This window comes from Rhodnius prolixus, unplaced genomic scaffold, assembly GCF_049639745.1.
Source record: "Rhodnius prolixus isolate KJV_2025 unplaced genomic scaffold, Rpr scaffold_4, whole genome shotgun sequence".
NCBI lineage: Eukaryota > Metazoa > Arthropoda > Insecta > Hemiptera > Reduviidae > Rhodnius > Rhodnius prolixus.
In genome coordinates this window covers 29,962,501-29,982,128 of record NW_027411614.1, presented here as the reverse complement: position 1 = coordinate 29,982,128, position 19,628 = coordinate 29,962,501, and the positions used below count along the sequence as shown (strand labels likewise).

Below are 19,628 nucleotides of genomic sequence, written 5' to 3'. Positions count from 1 at the left end.
TAATTGTTGCATGTTACTAGCAATGTTTAAAATACAGTTCTCTATCGGTTATAATGGATCGATAATTTTAATTTACTTCTAGTACTACTAGCATGGTCTAGTTATGAATATTTTTCCTATTATCGACTTGGAATATACTTATACCATTTCCGTCGTTAATAACTCTTATTCGTATGAAAGTTTGTGAGTTTTACTGTCTCTCTCTCTAAATAGTAAATAATATTGTAATCATCCAGAGTGGCGATTTCGAATTTCCGCCGGAATCTCTGTTTTCAGGTTCCCTGAGTGAGATAGAGTGGTGGTATGAGTGTTCATTTTTTCACGTGCAACCCCGATGAAAGAAAGCTTTTTTTTGCCTTTTTTTTTGCAGTGGCTTTCGCCATACAGCCATCATCGTCTAGGTGCTTATCACTAGAATATCACTCACTCTCCATTCTTACTTATAAATACATTCGCTTCACACATTCATCCCTCTACTATATACAACTATTTACCTAAACTACAGCTAATGGATGGATCAGTACTCTGTGCTCCTGCCATCCTTATAGCTTAACCGAAATTAAAATCACGTAATCCTTCTGTAATCATTTTCTTGCATTCATTCTAATTCGGCTATAGCTTTTAAATACATTCATATTTCATTGCTAGCTCTGCTATCGACTTAAGCACATAAATGTTGGTGGAGAATATAATGTCTTCGTAGCGAAATGGTGCATCTAAATACCTGTATATGCCGTCAAACATTCGTTTCCTTCCTACCACATAACGTGGACATATCATTATTATATGTTTGAAATCCTCACCCTCATTGCAATCTACGCAAAGAGGAGAGGACTTTTGTTGATCCTGTGAAGAAGATACGATCTGCACACCGCCTGGTTCGCTCTCAAGAAAGAAAGTTTATTGCAATAATAGTTTGTTTATATTCAAGCAAAAAAAGTTACTAATAAAAATATACATTTCAATTAGATGGCCAATCATGCCGGTTAGTCAGTATGTGTTGCATTGAGTTCCTTCTGTGATTCATCAGTAGTGAACAGACCTCAATTAGATGGTCCCAAGTTTGTAAGGATGTATTTTATAGGGGTTGTCTATTGTTTGTAAGTAAGTTTTTTCCATGTCCTTTCACAATCTAAGTCAGTCTGTAGTCTATCTGGAAGTCTAGTAGCCTCTGGCATTGTACAGACGGTATGTATCATTGGGTTTCTCCACCTCTTGTTGCTGTCCTTCATTGTGTGTGACTGACTATCTCATCGAAAGAAATTAGATTTAAATATTTCGCTTAGTTGCCAATTGAACACATCACAATATGGTTTTGGTCAAATTCGGTGAAACGGAAGTACTTTATGAAGTGACTGAAATATGAAATATGAAGGTGACTGAATTAATTTTCCACTTTTCTCGAAGATTTTCCCCAAAAGAGTTCCTAACATTTCTGTAAACTTCATTTGTACATCACACAATGTAGATTTATTGCATGCAGTTTTATTACCTCTCTATAAATATTATTTTTAAGCACAGTAGGGGAGAAGGGTAAGGATGGGGTCACTTAGTTTTTTATATTTCAATGTAATGAAAGGTTTTAAAAACTGCATAATGTTCGTTGGAAAAAACTTTAATGAAAGTAATGGTTATAATTTTAATACAAAGGGTTTATAAATTTTTGGATTTTTTTTAAAATTGCTAAAAAATTTTAAATCTTAACCTCTGTTGATTGAGAAAATTCAATTTCAAAATCACTTTCTTAATCTCAATACTATTTAGAAATCCTTTTTCGTCCTTGGTATAATGCAAACTTTAGAGAACATGGCTGTAAGAAGTTTTGGTCCATTTTATCCATAATCTGTGATAATAATAATAAAAAAAAAACGAAGTTGTACTGATTTCTACGAAAAATTATATTTTAAGTACTAAGTAGTCAGTAAAGATCAATGAAAATTATTATAAAACTGAACATCCAAAGTTCAACCTTGGACCTTTCTACAACCTAGTTGCGTGATGTACGATACTATCCGTGTCTCTAGGTCGATATCTATTCCGCTACAACTTGTTTATTTGTATATTTCGCTTAGTGTAGCGATCTTACAACCACACATTCATGTAGTTAGTAGATTTGAGGCAAAAAGCTTTTTTTATTACTGAATTCTCCTGTTTAGAATCATTCTTCTTGCAAATTGTGTCGGGATTAAATTTAAATTTTACTATTATTTAAAAACTCATTATCCAGCTGGGTATTTTTGAGAAAGGTTTCAAAGATCCAGTCGAAAAATATCGAGACTTGCTGTTTATTTAACTATTGTATTTTTTCTCCATTTTGCGATTTTTTTCTTTTTCTTTTATGGAGCATTATTGTCATGATGGTTAGTTAATGTTTTGTTTGGGGTCTTATTTGTAAGGTTGAATTTACCCCAAAAATAACTTTTAGAAAAGTTTTTGATTTTTTTTCACTGTTCTCTAGATTACACAGAATAAAAAAAAAATTATAATGCCTTTTTAATCGGGATTTCACCCAATCTACCAATCAGGATGAGGGCGCAGCTTTCTTGAAAACTCATTAAAACTGTCCGGTAGGACAGTTGTATAAGGGTTGACCATCAAAAACTGCACGAAAAAGTGTAACGTTGAAAAACACCCAACTTTGACAATTTTTTTCTATTTTTCTATAAAAGATAAAATTCCCAAATTTTCTTTATAATATAGGGCAAATCCTCCTTTATAACTGTAATTTTTTTGCAACCACCCAGATCTAATAGGTTTCGAGAAAAAAGTTGCCGAAAATGAGCAAAAACGGCTTTTTCAAAAAATGTTCTTGTTCTTGTTCTTGTTGTTGTTGTTGTTGTTGTTCTTGTTCTTGTTACCTTTTTTGTAAACAACGTAGCGCCTAAACGCGTGAACCGATTTTCATGAATGAGGTGTCATTCGATTCGGAATTTTATGTAGATGTGCCTTTTGGGGGTCTCGTTCCTATACATGGAATGGGAGAGGAGTTAGCCCCCTTTATGTAAGGCCCCCTCCAAAATTATTATTACTAATTACTCTGTAAATCTTGGCCCGATTTTGATAAAATTTGGTAGGATGATAGGGTTAGGGCTCCCCTACCTAACAATAAAGCGACGATCTGCTCTTACACTTGTTAAGGGGAAGTATAGCAATCGTTTCAAATTATCGACACGTGAACCGATTTTCATGAATGAAGTGTCATTCGAATCGAAATTTTGTACAGATTTGTACTTTAAAAGTCTCGACGCTATGCCTCATAAGGAGGGGAGTTCGCCCCACCCAAATAAGGCCCTTTCTAAAACTATTATTACCAATATTTCTACAAAGCTTAGTCCGATTTTGATAAAATTTAGCTCAAATAAGTGGTTAAAGCTCCTCTACGTGGCTGTGAAGTGCCATCATGCTCTTACACCTACTAAGAGGAAGTACTGCAATCGTTAAAATTATCAATGAGTAAACCGATTTACATCAATGAATTGTCGTTCGATTCAAAATCTTTGCCTTTTAGGGAGAAGTACTGTAATCGCAGTTTATTTTTCTTGCTCCTCTTAAAAGGAAGTACTGAAATCGCAGTTTAATTTTGCTATTTACGTACAAATACCTTCCTATTTTATTCAAAACGCTTTCTCAAAAAAATGGTTATTGAGGATGGTTTGGGGACCGCAACTATAATCATTCTTTAAAAAGATCTCTCCAGTGGTAGTTACGGTTCCGATTTAACACCTTATCAGGTTATAATGATAGAATAGCTTATTCCAAATTTTAAAAAATCTGTAAAGCAGACGTAACTTTGCAAATAGACAAAAAGGAAAATCTATCCAAAAGGTACAAAAATCTCCTTAACAAAAACTTACAGTTTTAAAAGTTAAGTATAAGGGTTGATTAAACGCCAAAAGGTACACAAATCAGCAGTTCCCAACATTTCATTAATACTTCATTGATATAATTTAAGTAATTTTACTGCATTAACTTTTCCTTCACATTTTTTAGAATTTATTAGATGTCACAGACCCTTATGCTGGCCAGTTCATTCATAATATTTTTTTATTATAATTATGATAAAATGAGTGATGAATTATTCTGAGTAGTCACATATACATGCATGTTAAAGTAGAAAAAAACAAAGTTAGAGTCGGCCACTTTTTAAATTTCAATCACGGAGGATTCAAAACAATATTTCAGTCTTAAATTCGTCTTACCGAAATATTCGTGAGCACAAATAACATACATTTAATAACAAGTAGATTATTCAACAATATTTACTCATTTCTCAATTGTAATTTAATTTAGTCCCCCTAATTTTACTTATGGTAAAATACTGGAATAATTAGCTGTCCTAAAAATATGCATATCTTTATTTTCTTTATTTTATATTACATATATATAACATTGTGGGAAGAACACCTAGATTGAGAATGTAATTGAAGAAAACTATATTATTTGCGATAAAGCCAGATTATTTATTACTTATTATTACAAACGTTTGACTACAACATAAAATAACAATTACTTTAATCAAAGAATGAACTTAAACCAATGATTTTTATTTAAAAATAAAAATAAATGCATAAAATCATTGATGTAAAAAAAGTTTATGAATTTTTTAGCCTCTTATTTTTTTTATATTTTTTATAACGTTTTCTTTTTCACCTGTGATTAATAGTTTGATTATTATAGATAAATAGATATTACAGTCAATCTAAGTTAAATGGTGTGCTACTTGAGTAAATATTTTGTAGACGAAAATGGCCAGCATAAGGGTCTGGGACATCTAATAAATTCTAAAAAATGTGAAGGAAAAGTTAATGCAGTAAAATTACTTAAATTATATCAATGAAGTATTAATGAAATGTTGGGAACTGCTGATTTGTGTACCTTTTGGCGTTTAATCAACCCTTATACTTAACTTTTAAAACTGTAAGTTTTTGTTAAGGAGTAGAGAAACAAAAGAATTCAATACTTTACCGATGATAATAATTTTTCTTTATTAACTTATAAATCAAATTCCTAATCGGTAGTTGGACGATTGTAAAACAATTAGCGATTACTTTACTTTATTAATAAAATCTGTGTCTAAGACTGAGCATGCAAACCTTAAATACAATTTAATGTTGCAGACCAATTGCTATTCCAGGCTGTGCTTCCCGCTGCCCGCGTCTGTAATAAAAGATTCTATGAAGTGTGGAATATGGTTTGGTGCATTTGTTTTGCTAAGTTAGTAAAGTAGTCCAGTGTGTCAAACAGTGTCAAAGGGAAACATATACCTATAAATACAACTGCCAACCATTCACCGTCCACAAAAATGTATACGATGTGTTCTTAATTCCTTTAAGTTAGTGTACTGGCATATTTTTTTGAAACAAATCCAAAAATGAATTAGAATCTCATTGAATTTGATTCAATTAAGTGTGTATCAATTTGAAACTTTTATTCGTAAAACTTTATGAAATCTCGGAATATGATTTTAAGTATAGTGTTTGTTAAGTGAGTGTCACTTAATTAATGCTAAATCTGTCGCTATATTCATTTTAAAAATTTTAACACAAAGAGAAAATTTTTTTTCTTACTATCAATACCTTAGAAGAAGATGAAATTAATGATTGCAATGTTTACTTCTCAATTGGAAGCCAATCAGCCAAAATATTGAATTATCAAAAATATTTCAACATTAAAAAACAAATAACATTCGCTGAATAGGAGTATCATGAAATTAATAATTAAAAATTGTTGAATACAAATGATATAAAATAAATAAACAAAATACTTGAACATTAATCTACACTAATTTATTAAATATTTATTTTATCCACCTATTAATAAAAATAACTTCAAATAAAGTAATTACATTCTAATGTCAACATTGCAGAATGGGTAGGCGACAAAAAAGGTTCAATTTTTTTTTTTTTTTTTTTTAATTTATTTATAGCATTGTCTGAAAAACTTTCAGACTGATTTTTTCAACCATCTTATTTCTTGAAGTCGAGAGTAAAATACAAATTGGAATATTTTATCAAATTGGTTATTAGTTATAAATTTATATTATATTATATTTATATAAATTTACAACTGGTTTACCCATATATGGTATACCGTTGGAGAGAGACCTCAACAAATACAAAAAAAAAAAAATAATAAATATTAGTTATAAATATCTTTCTATCTATATTTTTTATACAATTTGAATATTGTTAAATATTTGGGGCCCTAAAACGTTTCGTCTAATACCTCTAGTTAGCCAATTATTAAAACTAACCCACAAATTGAGCGCAACTAATTAAACTTTATTGTTCACAGTAAACTCCTCTCAGAACAATGCACAACTATCTAAACGTTCAGTGGATTCCCATGTATGCTTACATACAGCCCCTTTTTTTCTACTTTTGTTTTCCCCTACAACTGAAAATTTTGCTATCGTGTCAAATTTTCCAAATTGAGTTTCCATGGAGAAACATGTTTTGAGCTCCATTAATTCCGATCGAAAATGTTTTTAGCAATTTCCCACCAAGGTAAAAACACTTAAACGTTCCTCGTAGTCCATTTAGATTATTTGAAACCTCAAGGAGAAATAGGGACTAGCAACTTGATTTCTTTGATGAGCAATTGCATTCAATAAATGCAGAATACTCAAAATAATTGAATACTCAGTTGGTACCAAATAACATCTTTTTATGAGGCGGTTACAATTCGACGTAATGTAAATAAAAAAAAAAAGAAAGTAATGCCTACTTTGTCGCGGGTCTCTTTGTCCAACTACCAAATTATGAGTTGAGGATGAAAGCGATTAGCAAATGTACTTTTCTGTACATTTCTCATATTAACTATTAAAGAAAGTCCGAGGCCTAAGCCAATACCACAGAATAACTTCGCTTCTAAACCGCTCGGCTAGTGTGGTCCCTATAATCTCGACGTTATTTAACAATTCATTATTATTAAATGCATCAATCCAATAAACTTCCAAAAAACATGAAAAAATGTTTCTCTGTTTCAGATTTTAAGAAAGGACTTTAGGCAAGAAAATAAACTTAATAATAATAATAATAATAATAATAATAATAATATAATAAGCCTTTTATTGCCATTATTGTACAAATGCATGGTTAGATGTACGAATTTACCAATTTAAATCCTGTAGAAATGTTTTTTGCTCGTAAGCATTGCATTCGTTACTGGACAGAAGGTGATATGTAAGTAGTAAGTAATAGCTGTAATGCTGCTGCTCATAGAAAGAAAAAAACCTATGGGAAACTATTCATATTTCACATGAAATCGTGATTAGACATTCATCTCATCGTTTAATAAAACCAGAAAAATAATGAACTTCAACGTTTTATAAACTTTTCAAACCTTACACCCTCCAGTTGGAGAGATGATACAAGGGAGATTATAGCAAGAAGGTAGAAATAGGCGATAAATGCATGCTTGTCTCATTAGTCCAAAGAATGACGGTACTAACAATAGCACAATGTTGAAGAGAAACTGTAATTAAGCTGAAGATACGAATCAGACAATGGGAGAGTTAATGAAGATCATTTAGGAATCCTGAAGACCAGAGACAGATTAAGTCAGTCAAGAAAAGAAAAAAAAAATAGGTTCATTTAAACATTTAAATCGAATATAAAAAAGAAATTATTTTTTAAAATAATAATTTACGTTATGTTTCAATTAATGCCATTTCCCTGTATTCTATATATAACATTTATAAAGTTATTAAATTAAATAGATTTTCGCACAGCCTAATAGATTAATAATAATAATTGAATAAATACTATCGTTAATTTTTGATTTCAAAATAAAGAATAAATTATTATCAATTATTAAACTAAGGATTCAAGATTGGCGAGGAATCGGTCAATAAAAACAATAACTCGTCTTTCTGCCAACGTTTCGACAAATATATTGTCTTCTTCAGGGCCTGGATATTACAAATACTAAAATACAAACAATTTAGAGAAGCAATAACATAGAAAAATCAGTAATATAAAAATAAATAAAATAAAATACAATAATTTTTTTATAATTATTGAAACTTACTTGGCTGTGCGGGTTGGTTGAGTTACAAAAACTAAGAGCCAGAACTGGAGAACAGGTATATATGTACAGATATAGCGGGACTTACACGGAATTTTGGTACTGACAATGAGACAGATACAATAGGCTAATGTTCAATTTTGGCAAAAGAGTAAATAAAATAGATATTGGGAAATTTCTTTTGATATAAAACAAACAGGAAAAACCAAAAACACTTATGAACTAAATAACAAACGTACCAAATGATTAGAAGCAAATTTAAAAAACACAGCAATAATTATGTATAGAAGTTGGATATGTTTTTATTTTTTAATGATAAAATTGTAGCAATTGGCTAAATTCGACGTGACTAAAAATTTGACTTCCAGAATGTGACAGTACTCGATAGGGGAAAAAACCAGTATAAACGAAATTTTTTAGAAATGTGCTACATAGTGAAACAAAACAACAAAATTAACTTTAGAACAGACACGAAACCTAGATATTCATTATTAATTATTGGAATACCGATGGTATCTACAATTTCTTGTACCTTATTCTATAATAATAATAATATAAGGAAGGGATAAGCTATGCGTTAGTGTATTGGATTCCCACGTGGATCCAGCTGCAGGCCCTTAGATTTTCTTTTCCTAGGAGCTTCTTACAGCTCATTGCCCTTTGATGGACGGAGTTGTCTGTAACGAGAGAAAAAATCTATGCACCGAAAAAAGCTCCGGGCGCCAATAACCTCAGATGTTGGCGCGCCTTAAATCATAAAAAAAAAAAAAAATATAAAACTCCTAATTGCTGTTTATAATTTAAGAGTTAATGTTATAATTGATGTATTTATAATGTTAAGAGATCTTTTTTTTTTTTTTTTTTTTTTTTTTTTTTTTTTTTTTTTTTTTTTTTTTTTTTTTTTTTTTTTTTTTTTTTTTTTTTTTTTTTTAGGGGCGGTCCCCGAGCGCTAGCTCATACCCGCCTTAAATCATAAAAAATAAATAAATAAAATAATAATAATTAATAATTTCTTATTGTAAAATGAATATAATTGTAAATTAAGCTGTACTATCAGCCATTATTCGGGCAGTGATTAAATACCTTTAATAACTACCGTTTTTACCTCTTTTTATCGTAATAACGATAAAAATAAAATATCTTTCTGTGGATTCGTTTAAAATAAAATAGAATCGAATAAATTTATTTAAATGTCCTTGAAATTAATTTCGGTTGGGAAAATTGAATACCTAAACCTTAAAATATAAATAGTTGTAAAACATTTAAAATGATCTCTTAATAATAAAAATGACAAATTAAAAAAAAAATATATAAATCATGTTGGTACCGTTCTGAAAATAATTGATTACATAACAATTCTTAATGTTGATATGGTATTACATTTCTTCAATGTAAGTAGTAATTAAAATATACAGAATTTATTTCAAGTTATGGTAGAGGAAGTTGTTTAAGTCAATATTAGTCAGTCGCTTTGAATCTTCAGATTTGTAGAAATGTTAAAAAGGTAAGAAGGTACAACCGCATTGAGCAGAGTGTAGAACAATAAGTCCAAGGAATATTTGATTGTATTTTTAATCTAATTTATGCATTTTTTTGCTTTGAATCTGTTTATTAAAACTGTCCGGTAGGACAGTTGTATAAGGGTTGACCATCAAAAACTGCACGAAAAAGCGTAACGTTGAAAAACACCCAACTTTGACAATTTTTTTCTCTTTTTCTATAAAAGATAAAATTCCCAAATTTTCTTTAAATCTTACTCCAAACCCTCCTTCATAACTGTAATTTTTTTGCAACCACCCAGATCTAATAGGTTTCGAGAAAAAAGTTGCCGAAAATGAGCAAAAACCGCTTTTTCAAAAAATGTTCTTGTTCTTGTTCTTCTTCTTCTTGTTCTTGTTCTTGTTGTTACCTTTTTTGTAAACAACGTAGCGCCTAAACGCGTGAACCGATTTTCATGAATGAGGTGTCATTCGATTCAATATTTTATGTAGATGTGCCTTTTGTGGGTCCCGACGCTGTACATCGAATGGGAGAGGAGTTAGCCCCCTTTATGTAAGGCCCCCTCCAAAATTATTATTACTAATTACTCTGTAAATCTTGGCCCGATTTTGATAAAATTTGGTAGGATGATAGGGTTAGGGCTCCCCTACGTAACATTAAAGCGGCGATCAGCTCTTACACTTGTTAAGGGGAAGTATAGCAATCGTTTCAAATTATCGACACGTGAACCGATTTTTATGAATGAAGTGTCATTCGAATCGAAATTTTATACAGATTTGTACTTTAAAAGTCTCGACGCTATGCCTCATAAGGAGGGGAGTTCGCCCCACCCAAATAAGGCCCTTTCTAAAACTATTATTACCAATATTTCTATAACGCTTAGTCCGATTTTGATAAAATTCAGCTCGAATAAGTGGTTAAAGCTCCTCTACGTTGCTGATTCTCTTGCTCCTACTAAGAGGAAGTACTGCAATCGTTTAAATTATCAATGAGTGAACCGATTTAAATCAATGAATTGTTCGATTAAAAAATCTTTGCCTCTTTGCCTTTTAGGGAGAAGTACTGCAATCCTAGTTTATTTTTCTTACTCCTCTTAAAAGGAAGTACTGAAATCGCAGTTTAAATTTGCATTTTACGTACAAATACCTTCCTATGTTATTCAAAACGCTTTCTCAAAAAAATTGTTATTGAGGATGGTTTGGGAGCCGCAACTACAATCATTTTTTAAAAAGATCTCTCCAGTGGTAGTTAACACCTTATCAGGTTATAATGATAGAATAGCATATTCCAAATTTTAAAAAAATCTGTAAAGCAGATATGTAACTTTGTAAAATAGGCAAAAAGGAAAATCTATCCAAAAGGTACAAAAATCTCCTTAACAAAAACTTACAGTTTAAAATGTTAAGTATAAGGGTTGATTAAACGCCAAAAGGTACACAAATCAGCAAGCACCCAACATTTCATTAATTCTTCATTAATATTTATGTAATTTTACTGTATTAATTTTCATTAATATTTTTTAGAATTTATTAGATGTCACAGACCCTTATGCTGGCCACTTCATTTATAATATTTTTTTGTTATAATTATGATAAATCACACATACGTACATGCATGTTAAAGTAGAAAAAGACAAAGTTAGAGTAGGCTACTGTCTTGAATTCGTCTTACCGAAATATTCGTGAGCACAAATATCACACAGTTAATAACAAGTAGATTATTCAACAACAATTATTCATTTCTCAATTGTAATTTAAATTAGTCTCCCTAATTTTACTTATTAAAACTGTCCGGTAGGACAGTTGTATAAGGGTTTAGTAAAATACTGGAATAATTAGCTGTCCTAAAAATATGCATATCTTATTTACTTTATATTACATATTAAATTTTTTGATAAAAAAAAGTTTTGAATTTTTTAGCCTCATAATTTTTTTTTATAACGTTTTTCTTTTTAACCTGTAATTAATAGTTTGATTATTATAAATAACTAGATATTACAGTCAATCTACAGTGCTACTTGAACATATATTTTGTAGACGAAAATGGCCAGCATAAGGGTCTGTGACATCTAATAAATTCTAAAAAATATTAATGAAAATTAATACAGTAAAATTACATAAATATTAATGAAGAATTAATGAAATGTTGGGTGCTTGCTGATTTGTGTACCTTTTGGCGTTTAATCAACCCTTATACTTAACATTTTAAACTGTATTAGTAAAATAGTTGTTCACCAGTTAACGCTTGACAAGATGTGTAAACATCAACATATAATAAATAAATTTTGAAGATTTGTTGAGATTGTAATTTGTTTCGGTATTTCTTTTATCTGTACAGTTTAGGGAAATGATGCTTAAATTATTTATCGAATTTACATAAGAATAGAAATTACCCTCATTTGTATATCATATAAATTATTTAAATCAATCCTATTAGTAAATTTAGAATTTCCAACCACTACCTCTCTTTAAATATATTTTAGGAATTTTTCCCGACTAAGTAGCTTGTAGAGTATAATCATAGTACTAATAAAAACAATAATATTTATAGTTCAAAAAAAAAAGAAAAAAGAAGAATACATTACATTCAAAAGAAATACACTTAAACTGGCATTGAATGTCCCGTCTGTCCGAGTATGGCAAAAATTGTAATAATTTACATTAACAAATTATCAAGTTAATTACATTAAATAACGAAAATAAATAAATAAAAAGATTTGGACAAAAAAAGAATAAACAAACAGAAAATCATGATCATTATCTTTATTATAATATTATAAAAGCAATAATAAAATTTATAAATTAAATTTACACACTTGAGGACTATCAATAATTTAATTATCCCATTTCACCATAAAAATTTTCTTTGACAATTAATAACATCCTTGAAGATGATTATAATTTTTTTTCAATTAGTAAAAATGTATGCCAAAAATTCGAGGTCTCGGATAAAATGAAAGTGGTTAACCACGTTTATTTAGTTTTAGAGCGCCTTATGAAATTGTTATGCTAAAACGCATTACGTACACGGGAGTGCGGAACTAGCAGTGCAGTAAGTAGTGTCACATTTTATTTATTAATAAGAATATGTAATCAATACTGGGATATGAAAACTTGAATCGAGTGACAAAAAAATAAATAAATAAAAATAAAATATTCAAGTAAAATAAAAAGTCGAGAAATGAAATCAAAAGCTAATGTTCATACAAAGCTGGTTATAATTGTTTACCTTTTTTTTTTTTTACTTTTGCAAGAGAATAGAGAATTAAGGCGGACACGAATGTTTAAAATAGGGGTTCCATGTGTAACGTTCCTCATGTGACCCGCAAAAGTCTAGGGCAAAACTGTCATCTATTTTTTTCTTTCAACAATTTAATATTTACTAAGACAGATTTTCTTCAACGTCAGAATGATTACTGAAAATGTATTTTATTTCAGTAAAATGAAGGTTCATTATGATAAGGAAGGCATTAAAAGAATCTAGGAGATACGTTTGAACCTTCTTTAACGATAACGATCTTTGAAAAATGCTTCAAACAAAAGCCCCATTCGTTGAACTGATACTCCTGCTCGGAATTTTGGTTAGGTATTTCATAATATAGGAGTTAAAACCGAGCAGTATCTAAAATTACAGTTTGACTGCGATTCAACCACTGATCGCTATCCACTTTATTTTTTTATTATTGTTTCACTATTTAGAATCTCATTTCAGATGGTTTGTTTGAAAAAGAAGTTCATGTGGCAGTTTGATCACAGGTAAATTCAGGCGGCACTATCCTACACTTCCCTTAGTACATAAATGGTAGCTACCAATGTCTTTCAAAACTGCCAGTTTGCAGCACATGTGCAAGGTATTTGAGGTTAGATTTGGTTTGAGAGTTTCATTAATGTAACTTGATGCCCGTCGTGAGTTGTAACGAGAAACGAACGGTAGACCCAGGATGACATCCTCTTTTTAGATTTCATGTAGATTATGCGTAGCTTGAATAAATTAAATTAAAATGATTTGTTTGCGCTAATATAACTTGATTTTCTTAAAAATTTAAAATAGAAACATCTGCAGTCAAAAGATTGATAATACCGTCGTTGTAAATCACCTATACAAGGGCAGATTATAAAGCCAATAGAACTTCTATTTCTTTTGGCCAAATTGTCTCAATCGAAAGGAATTAGCGTGCCATTAATTTTCGAACAGTTTTTTTCAGTGCACAAGAGGTTTCCATGATGTTCGCTAGACACCGCGTGTAAGTAAACCAAACAGCAAATTTAAAATAGGGGTTCCATGTGTAACGTTCCTCATGTGACCCGCAAAAGTCTAGGGCAAAACTGTCATCTATTTTTTTCTTTCAACAATTTAATATTTACTAAGACAGATTTTCTTCAACGTCAGAATGATTACTGAAAATGTATTTTATTTCAGTAAAATGAAGGTTCATTATGATAAGGAAGGCATTAAAAGAATCTAGGAGATACGTTTGAACCTTCTATAACGATAACGATCTTTGAAAAATGCTTCAAACAAAAGCCCCATTCGTTGAACTGATACTCCTGCTCGGAATTTTGGCTGTTAGGGTAATACTGATACCATGAAAAAAAAAATCAGGATCATTCCATCTGTAAAACCAATCAAATGAATTTTTAGACCAATCAAACTAGAATAATTAACAAATAGTATTTTTATTTTATTATTCAAATTTAATATTTACATACAAAATATTAACATTATATTACATGTAACAAAAAAAATTCACCCACTATTTAAACAAAAACACAATCACTGTTTATTACAGCGATGATTAAAAAAAAACCCTGAGTTTAAAAAACAAAACTGCATAGCATGTAGAATGTGTGCGTAATTAAGAATAATTGATTTTTAATTATATTCTATACGTAAATAATGAGTTCATAGGTAAGTGAGAAATGTTAATAAATGATTTGAATAAAATGTATACTCGATGTAGCTGTAAAAGCTTCTTTTTTTATGTATATATGGTATATTATGTATTATATACAAATATTACATACTTTTCTACTTTTTTAAAATTTATCAATGTAAAATTTCAAAATCAAATAATTATTTAAGGTAATTTATACATAAAATATAAAGACATTCTCTACAAAAAATAATAATAATAAATAAAAATCTGGGTTGAACAAGTTTTTCTTTTAAATATTTTGTTTTAAAAAAATATATAAAAAAGTACAAAATAACATAGCATATTTTATAAATATTATTAAATAAGCGATAACTTGACTACTATCACTTGCTGTGTATAATAAAGTTAATAAAATATGAACAAGCGTTCGGCTTGAAAATTAATAAAATAGTTTTTAGCAAAAATAAACAAAAATTTGCTAATTATTTCGTATTTATACAATAACTATGTGACTATTCATTTTATTCATCTAATTGTGCGTAGGCGTGGTATTTTATTTATTTTAAGAAAAACACTGAATAAAAATAATAAAACTAAGAAAATACTAATTCTACAAGTCATGCAGTTCAAATAAGAATATTCCCTGTAACGAAGTATTAAATGAAATATTAAAAATCAAATTGTGGGTAACAAAAAATATCAAATGTTTTGATCTCAATTTTGTGACAGATTTCAAAGTTGCGTCGGTTAACAACTTAATTGTTTTTAATAACAATATGTCTCAGATTTTAGTACAAAGCGGAACTCAAGTCATTAAATCAATCCAATCACCATTCTTTCAAAAGAAATGTTTAGAATTTTTTATGGATGCATTCTATGAAATATGAAGTTTAGTAGCGGCAATATTAAGACTAAATATTTACTTTAGTCTAATCATATTTCGAATTTGAACATTTATTAATTAAAGCTTGGAAATGGAAGTCTAATTAACTACAAGTACATAAAGATGTAATGGAAGTAAATGTAACCATAAATAATCCTTCAGTATATAATATATATCATATACACTGGTTGAACAACTTAATTCGACATGTATGGTCAGGGAAACATGTAGAAGTGTACAACTAGAGTCGACAGTTACCGAACAATGCAAAACAGTTTCTTCCTGCCATCTGGTGACTGAAGGGATTCATCAGGGAATCTACATTTTACCATTACTGCTCTGTAATAACAGGCCAATGATGGTAACAGGTCGTTCTGAATAAGGATTTAACTATCACCATAAGCATAAACTAGCTTTATTCAACTTTCTTCTACAAACCTCGAGTAGGGGTTGGGATATTCTTTCCGCCCTTAAAAAATAGTCCCAAGCATTCTAGTTATTAGAAATTATTTTTAACGTCGTTCTTATTCTCCCTAAGCTTCAATAGGAACTTCTATGGTTACTTCCTGTCTCATAACTGTAAAAACCATGCACGTTTAGAAGAAATCTAAAATTATTTTTGAACTAAAGAAAAGATAAGATTCAAATTAAGTTTATTAATGTTGAAGCTTATTCAATTTAATAATTTAAGGTAAAATTCTAATCTCGAAATAAAATGGCAAAAAATAAATAAAATAAAAACGGTACTGCTAACTTCCAAGGGCAAGGTAAGTACTAATTGGGGGGGATCAGAAACGTTGGGTTATTGAGAGTATAAGGTTATTTCAGAATTGTTTAAGTGACTGAATTCTACAAAGATTAAAATATATTTTTGTCTATTTATTGTAAACTCTTTAAACAGTTGTTGCTCCTTTAAAAAAAAATAAACCTTTAATTTGATTACCGCTTACCTATGCTATAATGAAAACAAAGGTTTTTAACTAAAAATTATAGATTTTAAAAAATTGCTCCATCTTTAACAAATAATACTATGAATTTAAAACACAGTAATAGTTTGATACAAATAGCTATGCGTTTTTCCCTTTAATAAAAAGATAACTATACCATTTATTTTGTTTTGTTCCAGTTTCCAATTTTATTAGTAAAGAAACATTACTTATAGTTTTGGATGCTTAAAGAAAGGACTTCTGCTTCATTCGCAGTTAATTTCGAAGACCCCACAAATCACATTTATATCTTGTTAAAAATTAAGGATTTCACTGAAAAGAGAAATTTGGTGATGGAGTTCTCTTAATTCCAGAATGGAACCTATCAGTAGAAGCTTGTATAAATGGAAGGAGGGACTGCAATTGAATACATATATATAACTATACAAAACGTAATTATTCTAGAAATGGAATTAGAAGAGAATCTAAGTGAAAAACGCGCAGATCTTTGTTACGTCCAATCATACCGCAAACATTAGTTAAATTCATAACTGTTCCATCAATCGTAAATATACACGTATATAAATTTTTTTCAGATATAAATTTAAAACTGAATATAAACTATTAATATCAATATTATTACAAAGCATAAATGCGTTGGCGGCAGCCAATATCGGAGAGAGGAAAATCTTTAAGTGCTAGAATATAATTAATGCTCTAATTATCTTCGAAGTTCCTCATTAAGAACTAACAGAAATTTAGAAACTAACTAAATAAGAATAAAACAAAGAGAAAAAATACTTTTGTAACTTCTCTAAAAAGAGATTTCTGCTACTCAAAGACTCTTTACTCTCTGCCTCTACCAAGTACCGCTATACTTCTCATAAGGTATCATCAGTAGTTAAAAGATTATGAAAACTTGAGATTATGTCGAATTAGATGTAAAGTACAACTCGAAGGCAGGATAAATTGGACAAAAAAAAGAAAGAAAAACTATGAAGTACTGAATAAAAATGTAGGGAAGCCCAAATTATTGGCACAGTAAGTAAGCTCTTACTTTATAAATAAAGAAACCTTCTTTTCATTTGCTTTTTGTTACAGAACTAGCAATACTTTAAACCTACAGATGAAATAAAACATAAGAAATGCAAGAAGATTAGGTATAATAATTAAGTGTTGTAACTCTTAAATAAAGCTTCAAACCAAATTAGAAGTGACAATTAAAGTAACAAAAAAAAAAAAAAAATATCCTTTTATCCTTACGTCATTTACGTGGTTTCTTAGTTGACAAAACCACGATGTAATCACAATGTTATTATCAGTGTATTTCTTGACAGCACCAAATGGCCACAGTAAAATATTTTACTGCAAATTAAGTTATAAAACAAAATTTTCAATTTTCATTTCTGATATGTTTTTATTTGAAATAAATGGCCATTTCAAACACCATTAAAAACATAACTTCATTCAGGTAATCCTAATTGACTTAGTTAGTTATTAACATTAAATGCATGTTTTTCAAATTCAAAATTATTCTTTTTAGTAATCAAGATTTATTTTATTTGTTTAAATAAAACAAATTCAGACATTTCCAAAATGAATCACAGTAACTCATTTCATACAATTTGGATAGTTTCGATACGTCCATTAATTTCTTTTTCTACTTTTAAGCACTTTTTTTTTGTCAAAATATATTTAAAATGAATTTAATGTACATAATTTTTTTCAGTCTTATATAAAAGCCAGTTTACAACTTACGTCGCAGCATAAATTCATTTATAAATTCAACTTAGTACGCTGATCTTTAGCCTAATCATTTCAGTTAAAAATTTTTGAAAATTGAAAGATGATTGGGGAAGAGAGGGTGCGATTTAGATTGCTTCCCCTTGTAAAATTGTATTTTTCTAAATTTTTAGATTAAACATTAAATCAAATTAAAATGAGCAAAACACGCGCACACTGTTCTGTGCCACCATACGATCATTTTTTTCTCATTTCGACCCGTAAGATCTATCATGCCAAGTCTATTTAATACATTTAATTAATAGACTGGATAAGTAAGTACACATACCTTTCTATACTGCATTTCAAGGAATTAGTTATTTCAAGTTTTATATATCTTCAAATTTCTTATTTCAAAGCTGTACAACTTATAAAAAAACTAGATTCTTACAGAAATTTCTTGCAGTACAAGAAGTATGCAAGCAAAATTAGTATCAAAAAGAAATATATTATTATGAACATTTTTATATTCTTTTTTAGAAGAACAAAACAAAAAATTTTCAGTACATGCCTAACTACTGCTTTTATTTCCGAAATTATACAAGGAATTAAACAGGATTAAGGCAACTTCTAAGAGGGAATACAATGGAGTAAATGTGATATACGGTTGATATACTATAGAGAAGGACAACTGCTGATTAACTTTGTTCATCTCAGGCCTGAAAGCATGAGTTATTGTGCTAACGACATAATTTTTTTTTTTATATAAAATAATAAATTATCTATTCCAACTGGCTGTTTGGAACTTATGGTAAAATCCTCTAGCTCCTGGACAATCCTTGTTAAATTTAAAGTAGATGGTTTAGATATGAAATTGTAGTAATAAAATAAGCGGAATGAACAGAAAGCATTATTAGTCTATTTACTGACTTTGACTATTGTCTTTCCCAACATAATACTCTACCTTTGAAGTTCAAAAAGAAAAAGAATCGAATCTCCGTAGTTACTAAACGTTAATAAGGTATTTTTTCTGAGAAATTTCATCCCGAAATCGTTTATCAATAAATTAAGATAAAATAAATAAATAAATATAACTAACATGCTAAAATCAAGGATTTTTTTTTTAAACACAATAAATTTAAATTTCTCTTAATGCCAACTCATTCCAAAATAAGATGGACTAGTTTTATGTTTCAATATTCCGATGAGATTAAAAAATGAAAATAAAAAATATATATATTAAAAATAATTACTTACAGGTTACTTTTAAAGTAAAAAAAACTCATCCTTAAAAAAACAAAACATAAATACACTCAAGTCCTGCAATAACAAACCTGAAAATTAATCATTTAAATAATGTCAAGTCTAAGCTGAACTTGAATTGGAACTAGCACCAGAGATAGCAGAAAAAAGTGCTTGAGAATTCCTCTTGAATGAGCCCAATTCTGAATCAGGCCATAAAGTTTCAGAAAATAGTATTGACAACTCTTGGGCTAGTTTGTGCAAGTTTTGCCTAAGAGCTGCTTGATATTCAGTTTGATCAGATCGAACAAGTCGGCTATTTAGTTGAAGTGCAGCGTAGCATACTCTGATGAACTCTCTAAAAAATAAAGAAATAATTCAAATTAGTCTTTTTTATTATTTTATTAGGAAAATAAGCAATAACAATTCAAAAAATATTTTTTTTCCACGT

General features: G+C 29.3%; 1 protein-coding gene across 5 annotated transcripts in view; it reads right to left on the bottom strand.

Annotated features, from left to right (window-relative positions):
• Positions 1-14,952: 14,952 nt before the first annotated feature.
• Ziz (dedicator of cytokinesis protein Ziz) overlaps positions 14,953-19,628 on the bottom strand; it is a 31,834-nt gene continuing 27,158 nt past the window's right edge. For all 5 annotated transcript variants that reach the window (XM_074131414.1, XM_074131417.1, XM_074131416.1 and 2 more), the window contains exon 38: positions 14,953-19,535. In XM_074131414.1, coding sequence (XP_073987515.1) covers positions 19,301-19,535 — 235 coding nt within the window. In that variant the 3' untranslated portion in view covers positions 14,953-19,300. The remainder of the gene's footprint in view (positions 19,536-19,628) is intronic.